Raw genomic sequence first — 12,725 nt, 5'->3', positions numbered from 1 at the left:
AGTACCAAAAAATAACTAAACTTATTCAATAAGCATGACTAAAACCAAAAGACACTTAAAGTAAACAACTTTGTTACCTTTTCAATATTTAGTAGGATTACTATAGGGTAGTTTCGAGTAATGTGACCTTGGAAATATGAGCATACCAAAAGAATTTCGAAGGTGTGAATAGTGAAGTTCAAGTTGCTTTGCAGTTTTTGAATCTACTTTATGTGGTGATAAAAGAAAGCAGTAAAATTAGCTTAAATTTATACGCAATATTTAGGGTGGAATGCAAGAAGCGAACTCGAGTCAAGTTCGACTTAAACTTTACATTGTAACCAATAGCGCAGAGTATTTTTTGAGGGGAAAACCCATACTCTGCCGCTATTGGTTACAATGTAAAGTTCAAGTCGAACTTGACTCAAGTTCGCTTCTTGCATTTCACCCTTAGTGTCTTTCATGTAATTAAAACGCTATTAAATTTTTTGTGTTGTTAAAATATATCATTACACATGAAAGAATCTGTGACGCGAAATTTAAATATATTACCTGGAAATCCGTATCATTTTTGTTTGGAAAAAAATGCATGAAAACATTTATGACTTCATTTAAAAACACCATTTTCATGCAATATGCATGCTCAAAATACCCAGTGTTTTTCAATGAAATTGCCTAGTTTAAAGTCCTAAAATTGCGGTAGTTTTAATTACAATAGTTTCTTTCTATTTTTTTCAATCGACTTTATGTGGTGATAACAAGAATCCGTAAAACTTGCGTAAATTTATATGCAGTAATTAGCGGCTATCATCTAATTAAAACGCTGTTAAATTTTTTGCGGTGTCAAAATTTAATCATCACCCATGATTAAATTTGTGGCGCGAAATTTTGGTGCTAAAATAATGAAACTAATTTTTTCATAAAGAAAAATATGTTAGCTAAAAATTGAATCCATTTTTGTTTGAAAAACCATAGAAACATTTAGTTTTGACTTTATTTAGAGATACCATTTTTGTGTAACTTTTTTTTTTTTTTTACCAAAAACCAGTGTTTTTTTATTGAAATTAGCTAGTTTAAAGTCCCAATACCGCAGTGGTTTTAATTGTTTTTTGAATAAAAACAAAAAATAGTTTAAAATTTTTATATTTCAACAATAATAAATATTTTCTTGTAACTTAAATTTAAAAAATTTGAATTTTTATCGTTCAAAGGTTTGAGTTAATAAAATTAAAAAAATAACGAATTAATTTTTTTTTTCTTCCGGAAAACATAGTAGCATTGTTTCAATAAATTATGGCTTAATTTTGATCTTTTAATGATAAGTTTTGATAAAAACAAATCATTATATTACAAAAATTAGTTCTAATTGTCAGGTTGGTATTTTTTTACTTAATTAATGTTACTTTTTTTTTGAGATAGTTTAAAGCGCATAATGTTACCAAGTGGTCTGGGTAATATGAGCACTCTTGCTACTTTTTCAAAACCTCTGTGTTTTTAAGAAAAAACTTTGGGAGCCCAAATATCTAAGTGAATGATGAGTAGGGGTCCCTAAAAAATATTCATTAAAAAAATTTTAGATTCAACATAATTGTTTTTGAAAATATTCAAATTTTCGCTTAAGGTGCTCATATTACCCTAATCTACCTTAATATTTTTTTATTGGAATATAAAAAATTAGAAATATATAAAACTTAAAAAAAAAAGATAACGTAATTATAATGGTAACTTGCTCAACCAACACCTCGCATTTTTTGAATTACTTAAACAAAAATTTATTTGTTTACTTTTGTCCAGTGGATAGTGAGTAGATAAACAAATACTTAGTTGAAAATTTATTTATATATTGTTATTTATTATTTGTTTTTTTTTATTGTTATTGTTAATTTTTTTTTAATTTTTTATTGTAACTGCATTGTGAAACTTTTAACACTTGAATTTCCTTTATTTAAATTCTTTACAAACTACTTAATCGAATAAATTTTTTTTACTATCGATTGTACCGATTGTATCGATTGTATCGATTACTATATTTTTTACACGATTCTCCCTGTAAACTACTAGACTTCCCCCTGAATTATTAGAAAAGCAACTCCTTTCTCATACACTATATTAGTTTTAAAACATTTGTTTAAGTATTTTGTCAAAAAAAGGATTTGTAATACAAACAGTGGATCAAATATCATTGTTATTAGAATGGGAGGATACTATAAAAGAAAATTTATAAAAGCTGAGTGTATTGAGGTTACAATTTTTAAAGATGTCGGTCTACGAAAATCCTAATTGTGGTCGTTGTGGAAAGAAAGTTTATCATGCGGAGCGAATGGCTGGTGGGGATACCTACTGGCACAAAGTTGGATGTTATACTTGTAAAGTATGCAACGTTAGACTATCTTCAACTACAGTAGCTGAAGCAAATGACGGTATGAGCTTAAAATGATACAGCATGTTAATTCTTCTATATATTTATATATATATATATATATATATATATATATATATATATATATTATATATATATATATATATAATAGTATTTATAATAAAATTTATCAATTTATATCCATAACATTATTTTATAGTTGTATTTTAAATAAATAACATTAGTTTAAAATATAACGATAAAATAATGTTGTATAAATTTTAGAAATAAAGTTATAAAAATAATGTTATACAAATTTTAAAAGCAAAGTTATAAAAATACATAATTAACTCTGATTCAATTTTATTTTTTATATTTTAGAGCACGAAATATACTGTAAATCGTGTTACGGTAAACTAAGAGGTCCTAAAGGATACGGTTATGGTGCAGGAGCTGGAACTTTAAGTATGGACTCTGGTGGTAAATACGAAACCCATACTGGGCCTCTTGTATCAAGTGATTCACAGATTTATTTTGGTGGAAATAAATGCCCAAGATGCGGTGGCTCTGTTTATCATGCAGAAGAAGTCATAGGAGCTGGATATGTATGATGTACTTCTCTTCATCATTTTAAATTGAAAAGTTGTAAACTATTTAGTATTAATTATGCATGTTGGAAAAAATTTTAAATACTGAAATTTACTTTTAAATTATAAGTATATTAAAATAATAATTGTTTATATTATGAAATTTATGTTTCCAAATGTTGTAGTCTTGGCATCGACATTGCTTCAGTTGCTTTATTTGTAAAAAGAAGCTGGATTCTACAAACTGTCAAGAAAATGATGGTCAAATTTACTGCAAATGTAAGTTAATATGTAATTTTTTAGTAAACAATACCTCTATCTTTAAACTGTTTCTCTGCCAAATAAAAACTTAAGAAATAAATAACATAAAATGAAAAACGTTGACAATTAGACTACGGCTTTTTGTTTTAGGTTTTATTTATTTTAAAAAACAGCAAGGATTTAAAAATTAAGAACCTTATAAAAAACATTATTAAAATAACATAACATTCCATAAAATCCACAAATACTGATACCACCCTAAATTTTATCAATGTTAAATAGACCAAATGTTTAAAAAAATTGGACTCTATTTTTTTCCAATAATATTAAAAAAAAAACTTAGCAATTAAAACAAAAAATTTTTTATAAGCGATAAAATAAAAATTGATTCAATTTAAAAATTAGTATGAGTCAAAGTGTAAACAAAAGATTTCACTTTGAAAAATTTTTCTTTGTTATTTTTTGCCTTTAAAAGTTAAGTTGAACTGTCAAACTGTCAAGTAACTGTCAAAGCAAAATAGTTACAATATGTGTTTTTTATTTATTGTGTTTACTTTTTTATTAATGCACTACATATTATATTATATTGCAATATTTCATGTATCATATATTGTATGTGTTTTGTACATACATATATTGTATAGCTTGCAAAATTGCCAATCATGTGAAATTTTTTTAATGTAAAATTATTTGCAAAAACTGATTGTTTGATTTATAATTTTTACTCGGAGATTTTTTGGTGGGCGTAAAAATAATTTTCGCGTTTTGTTACAGAATAATCTAAATAAGTCAGAAACAAATTTTATGTGTTTTGTTTTAATTTATTTTGAATTTTGATCTTTGTAAAAAAAATTAAAAGTTTTATATAAAGGTTTCAAAAGTTATAAAAATGAATTAAAAAAAAGACAAAAAAAAACAAACTTTTTTTATTAAAAATTTTCTAAATTAAAATACGTTCGCTTTATAAACTTAATATAAAATAATTTTTGAAATCTTATTGGTTGCAGAGGTGGATCCAGACCATCTAGTAAGGAGGAAGGTGGGGAAGGAGGGGGGTGTTTGAAGCGATTTTTATTTATTTTTGATTTTGCGGATTCTGACCATCTAGGAAAGAAAGGTGGGAGGGCGATTTTATGATTCGGTGGATCCAAACTCTAATAAAGTAGCGATCGGGTGGGGGAGGGGGAATATTTTATCTTTATATTAGAAAACCTTTTTAGTAAGTTTTTTTTAGAATGTTAGTCTTACAGTTTTAAACTATGTAACTATGAATCTACGTCATATTGATACTCCAACAATCCAATTTTTTTTTGCACTACACAAATTTACTAAAATTTCTTATGAATTGGAAACAGCCATCCTAGTTTACTTTCATTTTTAAACAACATGCTTTGTTAAAATATAACTTGGCAAAAAAAATTATTTCAAAATTATATAATTTTACCCTTCAAATGGATCCGCCCTTGATTGGTTATTAAAACAATAAAAAGTAACAAGAAGCTTAAATAACTGTAAGTAACAAATAAAAGTATAAATAAATGAATAAACAATATAATAACAGTTAAAATTTACAGTTTGCTAAAACTATACCAACATTACGAGATAAAACTATTCTAGCATTTTTTTTTTTTTTTTGCTATATAAATTTATTAAAGTCCTAAAGCATAATATAAATACAAACAGCAGGGGCAAGAAGAAAACATAATTGGTCTTATCACCAAGCCCCTTAGTCTATACCGTAAATATAAGACAACAAAAATTAAAAAACGTAACACAATATAATATAAAACCTTTTTCTCAAGACTTAATAAAATAAAAATCATCGGTCCTAAAGTCCTACTTTAACTTTTTGTTTTTCTATTCGTTAAGAAAAATTAAAAAAAAAAAAGAAAAAAAAGGAATTAGTACGAAAAAACTATATTACTAAAAAGCAAGCAAATACGCCTAATCCTGAAGCTTTCCTTTTACACCAGCATATACCTTGAAATATGTGAATAATTCTTGTAAACCATAATTTTTTATATACATTTTTTTTTAAAAGAAAAGAAAAAAAAAAAGAATTTAAGCAATAACAAATGGCACAATCCTTTTCTAAGATCGTCAAGCCCATAATGACAAACCTCTAATTGTTGGGTAAGTTTAACAACAGCAATCATTAAAACTTCAGAAAAAGCTGAGCGCTACGTCGTTTATTAGTAGTTTTTGCTTCAATTTATTCTTAAACTCATTAAGCGTAGAAATTGTTTTAGGTTCATTTATTAGTTAATACATTAATAATTAATTAATAATTAATAAGTTTTAATTAGTTAATAATTAGTTAATACTTTATTCCATAATTTCGGCCCTCTAGTAGAAATTGAAAATTCGGTCGCCGCAAAATAACTTTTGGGTTGAATACAATTGTTATTTGAAAATCTGGTGAGATATCTATTCTGATTTATTTGGATAATGGGTAAAATATTTTAGGAGATATATTTTTAGTAATTTATTAAGAACATTTAATAAGCATTACGATATAAAACTATACTAGCATTACGAGATAAATAAAATGATATTTTGTCTGGTCGGAGGACATAAAAAAAAAAAAAAAGGATTACAAAGTTATAAATAATATTGTAATAAAAAAATTCTCTGATATTACAAGATAAAATACAATCAAAATTTTTACTTATTTTTTGAGTTAGTCTTAACTTTGTGCACATGCGATATAAATATAATATACAGATATGCTGAGGTTTCAGTAATACACCGATCAATTTATTTCTAAATAAGTGCGTGTGTAATTTATACATAAATATTTCGCATTACATTAGAGATTATTGCAAAAATATTTTTTTTTCTAAAGGAAAGGTAAATTTAAAACCTTGTTAATTCCACATTACTTTAATTAGAATAACTATTGGATTTGTTGTTAGGTCAACAACATTCTTGTATCTCAGCAAATAAACGCAGCAGTTGTAGTTTTAGCAGTGTTATATATACAGGTAAGTACGTTAGGAACGGATATAAAACAGAGTAATTGGTAGTAGAGTTGTATAAAAAAGGTTTTCTAATTTCCGACGGAAAAAAAAAACTTATATATATTATTTAACACCTTTAAATCTAAATTTTAGCATTTTTGTAAATTGAAAACAATTTTCAAGTAACTTTTTTATATCTATTCTACATGATATTATTTTTCTACATAGATATGAAATTGCTTTATTTTTACTACTGGGCCATTTTGAACAAAATCGTTTAAACGCTTAGATTTAAGTCTTTTTAAACTTAAATTAAAGTCTTTTTAAAAAGCAATATTAAAAACGTGATCAAATTTCAAATAAAACTTATTAAACTTAAATCAAAAAGTAAAATAAAAATTAACTTGCAATTGGTTACGAATTCAAAACTGAAATACTTTACGAACTATGAAGAGTGCTTGGGATCTCTGAAAGTCTGAGTATTGCGGAAAAGTGTTTTATTATTAAACCTAATAATAAACTAAGTTTAAGTTTTAACCAACTTTTTTGAAAAAAAAGTCAACTAATTTTTTTTTTAGGCAACATTATTCGTTAAAATTTTTGGTTAATTTTTATTTCAGCGTGTTACGGTAGCCAATTTGGACCAAAAGGCTATGGATTTGGTGGCGGAAGTGGAGTTTTAACACACACTACTTAGATCAATTTTTTAAAGAAATAAACATTACTGTTGTATCATAAAATATTTCCAATATAAAATATTTATAGCATTTTTCTTTTTTTAAAGTATACGTTTTTAAGTATGGCACGCCAAAACCAGGTAAGTTGCTCAGTTCATAAAAATGAATTCGCATTTAAAGATCAATTTTTATTTGGTAAGATAAAGAGCTTTTTATTGTTTTAAACAAATTACTTTAAGCAAAATTCCTAACAATGATAACAGTTTATTTTAAAACTAATGGAGAATTTTTTCCGGTTGATTTCAAGCTAATGGAGAATTTTTTCCGGTTGATTTCAAGTTAAATCAATTTAATTAATTAACCATGATAATTTATATCGCTCTTTAACAAAACTGCAAAAATAGTAACCAAAAAAACATTAAAAAATTTTTTTTTAATATGTTTATTATTTTAAGCTTTGATTTTTTTAATTTTAATATTATTTTTTAAATTTAATATTATTTTGTTTTATTTGCTTTTTTTATTCGCATCGAAGAGTATGCTCATCGCGCAAACAACCTATCGCACAATGGACGACATTTTTTCTAAACTATTTAAAAAATTAACCCACAATTTGACTGATTTCCGTCTCAAATAGATGATGGCGTCAATATTGACAAATGTTGCTAGGTTTCGTAGTATAACATTTAGTCTTCCAGTTAATCGTTTCTCTTATGCATTGTTTCTACATATAAAAACGTAGACAAAATCTAAAAACCTACGTTGAACCAGCGAACCAATGCTTAAACTATAAATAAAACCAATAACAAAATAACATTAATAACAACGTTAATTTAAATAACACACTCGTTCAAAAAAAAGTGTTAAGAACTTTTGCAGAAACAAAATGGAGTAGAAACATAAAAAACTTTATTTACAGACATACAAGAACGGTGGGAAGCCAGAAAGGAAATAATGCATTTAAATAAAAATATGAAATCTACGTATATAGTTTGAACAACTTTAAGGAAAAAAAATAGCCAAAGGCTCTACAAAATAAAACAACGAGAAAACAAAAGAGGCCTAAATGTGAAAATGCATAAAGCTGTTTTTATGTTGGAAAAAAAAACCCAACAAGCAACAACGAATCAGACGCCCAATTTTCGTCTTTTTTGTAGGAATTGAAGTGCTGCAAATGAAAGAAAATGGTTTCATAGAGCATTGCCTTCTTTCCAAAACGATCTCGTTTTGTAGTCGTTGTTGACGGCTGTCCCAGATTTACTCCGTTTTGATTTTTGATTTAAGCTTTGACTTTTTTGATTAGGATTAATAATTTTTTCCGTTTAGGGTTCTTAAAATAAATCCATAGTAACAATTCAATGCAAAACTCATTTTCTTTCGTGTCTTTGAAGAATATTTTACAAGTGGTTTTTTGGTTTTTGATTCAATTTATTTTCCACCCCTTTTTATTTCACTTTTGGATCTTTCCTATGGCTTTTACGAGGTCAGAAATTGTTTGATGTGCAACATTTGAAATTGCTGCCATTTGTTTTTGACTCAAAACATCATCTTCACTCAATATTGCTTGCAACAGTGGGGTCTTCAAACTTTTTTAGTGGTCCTCCACGTTTTTCATTTCTCACATCAAAATCCTCTCTGAACCGTTGAAGCTATCTTTTGCATGTTGCTTCTTATAGAGCATGATCACCATATGCCTCGACAAGCGTTCGATACAACTCTGCAGTACCTTTCTTCAAATAAAAACAAATGATTAATGCTTTCAACAAGTCATCACTTTTAGGTAAAAACCTTGACATTTTAATACGATAAAAATATGTTTCTTGTTTAATGGTTTGATGGATGTTAAATATGTTTGACACATGTCATACCAACCGAACAAAAAATTTAAGACTCATTCACAACAGTTATTCTTTATCGACACATTTGTATCCTACCACTCACTTAAGAACGGTGCACGTGGTATATTCAAATAATTTTGAGAACTATTATACCACTTCATACATAACCAACAAACTGCTCAAATATAATAAGTTTTGGTCTTTTTTATTCTGCGCATAGTGTAAAACATTTGGCCATTTATGTCCAAACCAAATGTTTTTGATCTACTTTTTTGAAATCCAGAACAATTTAAACCATCAATACATTGCATAACTCAAGTTTAAAAGTAGTTCCAATTTTTGCCTCATCTTTATATAAGAATGTTGCACTGTTATCTTTAAATAGAACTCTAGAGCTTTCAGTTACCAAGAAACTTCTTACTTTTTTATCGTTTACGAGATTTCGAGATTGACGAGATGACTTTTCTATTTCAGTTTGTAAAATATTTCTTTAACTATTTCTTTAGTTTATTTGTTTATTTTTGCCGTTTAATAACTTTTAAAATTTGAAAGTTTATAAATAAAAACACTGGCGGGGCAAGTAGAAGACATTATTTTGTCTTATCATTCACTATAGTACTATTAAGATTTGTGCATGCGCATGAGATATATTGGGATTTATGTGTTTCTTGGACAAAAACGTAACTTTTAAAATATCGCTTCATTTTTACTTTGCAAAGAAAATACTTAGTTGTATGAAAATGATTGTGAAAATTCCAGTCACAAATGGTTTACTATTTGTAGTCAGACTTTTTTCAATACTTTTTTTGGTTATTAACAATATTTAAAAAATCTATTTTTTACAAAAAAGTAAGAAAAAGATTTTTTAGGGTTTTCTTTTAACGGATAAAAAATTGGGCTACTGTTTTGGCTTGTTATACAAACTAATATTTGGTACCAGAAAAAAGTAATAATAATTATTATTAGAACATCAATCGTGAAAATAACTCGAACTGCCGTAATGTTTTTCAGTAATAGAACGGATATTTATATTAGTTAGTACATCAAAAGTAATATAAAAAATTAACTAAAAAAAAAAGCAAAAGGAGTTGTTTTTTTTTGGGTAAACGCAAAATAAGTACTATAACTGTCTTAGAAAAAAAATGGCTTCTACTAAATATAATTTGAATTTTTTTTTTTTTAATGTGTTTTCTATATAAATCCCTTGCAAAATTATAAATATTTTCGAAATCCATTCAATACTTTTTTTTCACATCTCGTTTTTCATACCGTCGTATTATTTTCACAAAGTATCTCAAAACCAAACAAAAAAAACAAAAAAAAATGCTTTTTCTCATCAGGTGAGTTTATAGCAAACTCAAACAAAATGAATAAAAAAAAGGCGTGACGCGTATTATATATAAGTATTATATAAGTGTCATACGTATTATATATCAGTGCATTTTGTTGTTGTACTTATTGAAGTAATATTAGCTAGTTAAAAAAAAATGTTTTAAATAAGCATATATGTTTATTCAAAACTTTTTTGTTTATATATATATATATATATATATATTTGTAAAAATTTTAATAAAAATCACAATATTTTTTATTCTTGACATGTTTCGTAGTCTTACTACATTTTCAAAAGATTTAATTTACAATTAAAACTGGTAAATAAATTTAAAGTGACGAAAGAATAGGTTAATAAAAAAATACATAGAAAGTAATAACTAAACAGAAAGTGTCAATTGGACATGGTTGACCTGTTTGTTCATACCAGGTTTTAACCATTCTATAAACATGCAATCTTTATAAGCAATCTTTAAAATTATGATTTTTCTTCAAGTGTATTATTATTTTTTTTACATAATGTATATATTTATTTATACGTTCGTAATTATTTACATAAATAATATTATTTATTTTTGTTTTTGTTTTGTTCTATATTAAGTTTTAAAACATTCCATTACTATTTCATATAACTTACAAGCTGAAAAATTTAATAATAAAAACTATTACAAATAAAGATTTTTAATATATATAAAAAAAGAATGTTGAAATTCGTAGAAGACCAGAAGAGTTCTTGTCAACGAGAACCATTTTAAAATAACTTGTTACATACAACTGTTTTTATAATCGCACTATAAAGTCGATCTTTTTTTTTAAAATTTTTTTTTATTATTGCACTATAAAGTCAAAATTTCTCTTAATTTTATCTGTTAAAATTTAAATTTATTTACCAGAGTTTTAATTGTAAATTAAATCTTTTGAAAATATAATAAGACTACGAAACATGTCAAGAATAAAAAATATTCTGATTTTTATTAAAATTTTTACAAATTTATTGCTAATGCGATGTTCGAAAATATATATATATATATATATATATATATATATATATATATATATATATATATATATATATATATATATATATATATATATATATATATATATATATATATATATATATATATATATAGGATAGATTAGGGTAGTATGAGCACCTTAAGCAAAAATTGGAATAATTTTAAAAATAATTAAGCTGGATCCAAAATTTTTGCAAATAAACAATATTTAGGGATCCCTTCTCATGATCCACTTAGATATTTGGGCATCCGAAATTTTTTCTTAAAAACACAGAGGTTTTAAAAAAGTAACAAAAATGCTCATATTACCCAGACCACTTGGTAATATGAGCACTTTAAATTAGCTTACAAAAAAACATTAATATTGTAAAAAAAATACCAACCTGACAACTAGAATTAATTTTTGGAATATAATGATTTGTTATTAACAAAACTTATCATTAAAAGATCACATTTTAAGCCACTTTTAAACAATACTACTATGTTTTCCGCAAGAAAAGAAAAAAAAATTAGTTCGTTATTTTTTCAGTTTTATCAACTCAAACGTTTGAACCATAAAAATTCAATTTTTTTGAAATTAAAGTTACAGAAAAATATTTAGTATTGTTAAAATAATAATAAGTTTTGCTATATTTGTTTTTTATTCAAAAAACCAATTAAAACCACTGCTTTTTTAGGACTTTAAACTAGGTAATTTCAATGAAAATCACTGGGTAATTTGAGCATGCTCGTATTACACAAAAATGGCAACTTTAAATAAAGTCAAAACTAAATAGTTCTATGCATTGTTTTTCAAGCCAAAAAGGAGTGGATTTTTAGCTAACATGTTTTTCTTTATAAAAAAATTAATTTCATTATTTTAGCACCAAAACTTCGCGCCACAGATTTATTCATGCGTGATGATATTATTTTAAAAACGCAAAAAGTTTAATAGCGTTTTAATTAGATGATACCCGCTAATTACTGCATATAGATTTACGCTAATTGTACTGATTCCTGTTATCACCACATAATTCCAAAGTCGATTCAAAAAATATATAGCAACTCTAACTTCACTGCTTACATCTAAGAAATCTTTAAGTATGCTCATATTACCAAGGTGCTCATATTACCCTAATCTACCCTACCGTAAAAGCCTAAGTTCACCATCTAACTTCGGTCAAAAAGTATAAAAAAAGCATGCAAAACTCTAGTTTTACTAACTTTTTTTTCTCGAATAATATTTGTAATTACTTCGTAAGTATGAATCTATAAAAAAAACAATAATATCTATATGCAACCTGCTGAAATAGTTCGTTAGCAAAACAACAATTTGAAAAAATGCATACTATTAAAATCTAAAATAAGCAATTTATTTAAAAAAATTATCAAATTTAATCTTAGTATTATTATGAATCACCAAATTAATTATATTTACCCCAGTAGACACAGCGACGTGACAAAAACGTGAATTTCACGTTATTTTGGCACGTGACATTTAGGTGACTTTTTGATCCCATGAAATGACCAATTCACGTGATTTATGGACGTGTTTTTCACGTTACTTTTGGCACGTGATATTTAGGTAACTTTTTGCTCCCCATGAACTGTCTAAAAGACGTGCTTTTTACGTTAATTTTGGCACGTAATATTTAAGTAATAATTATGCTTTATAAAAACGAAGTGTTTGGATTCGTGTAAAGAAAAAAAACTCATCGTCGAGGAAATATTTAA

At 25.8% G+C, this 12,725-nt stretch overlaps 1 protein-coding gene across 1 annotated transcript; it reads left to right on the top strand.

Annotated features, from left to right (window-relative positions):
- The first annotated feature begins 2,193 nt into the window (after window positions 1-2,193).
- LOC100212389 (cysteine and glycine-rich protein 2) lies at window positions 2,194-6,913 on the top strand. Its single transcript, XM_065791406.1, has 4 exons — window positions 2,194-2,399; window positions 2,720-2,943; window positions 3,111-3,204; window positions 6,767-6,913. Exons 1-4 carry the CDS (start codon window positions 2,237-2,239, stop codon window positions 6,841-6,843), a joined length of 558 nt encoding a protein of 185 aa, XP_065647478.1. The 5' UTR covers window positions 2,194-2,236; the 3' UTR covers window positions 6,844-6,913.
- Window positions 6,914-12,725: the final 5,812 nt, after the last annotated feature.

The sequence above is a fragment of the Hydra vulgaris genome, chromosome 02, assembly GCF_038396675.1.
Source record: "Hydra vulgaris chromosome 02, alternate assembly HydraT2T_AEP".
Classification (NCBI taxonomy): domain Eukaryota; kingdom Metazoa; phylum Cnidaria; class Hydrozoa; order Anthoathecata; family Hydridae; genus Hydra; species Hydra vulgaris.
Note: the sequence above shows the minus strand (reverse complement) of the source record. Positions and strands in the feature narration are given on the sequence as shown.

Excerpts from the sequence above, each read along its gene's own strand:
- LOC100212389 (XM_065791406.1), top strand. The coding sequence starts at position 2,237 with ATGTCGGTCTACGAAAATCCTAATTGTGGTCGTTGTGGAAAGAAAGTT. Across the intron at positions 2,944-3,110 it reads AAGTCATAGGAGCTGGATAT|TCTTGGCATCGACATTGCTT; the intron begins GTATGATGTACT and ends CAAATGTTGTAG. Across the intron at positions 3,205-6,766 it reads TGGTCAAATTTACTGCAAAT|CGTGTTACGGTAGCCAATTT; the intron begins GTAAGTTAATAT and ends TTTTTATTTCAG.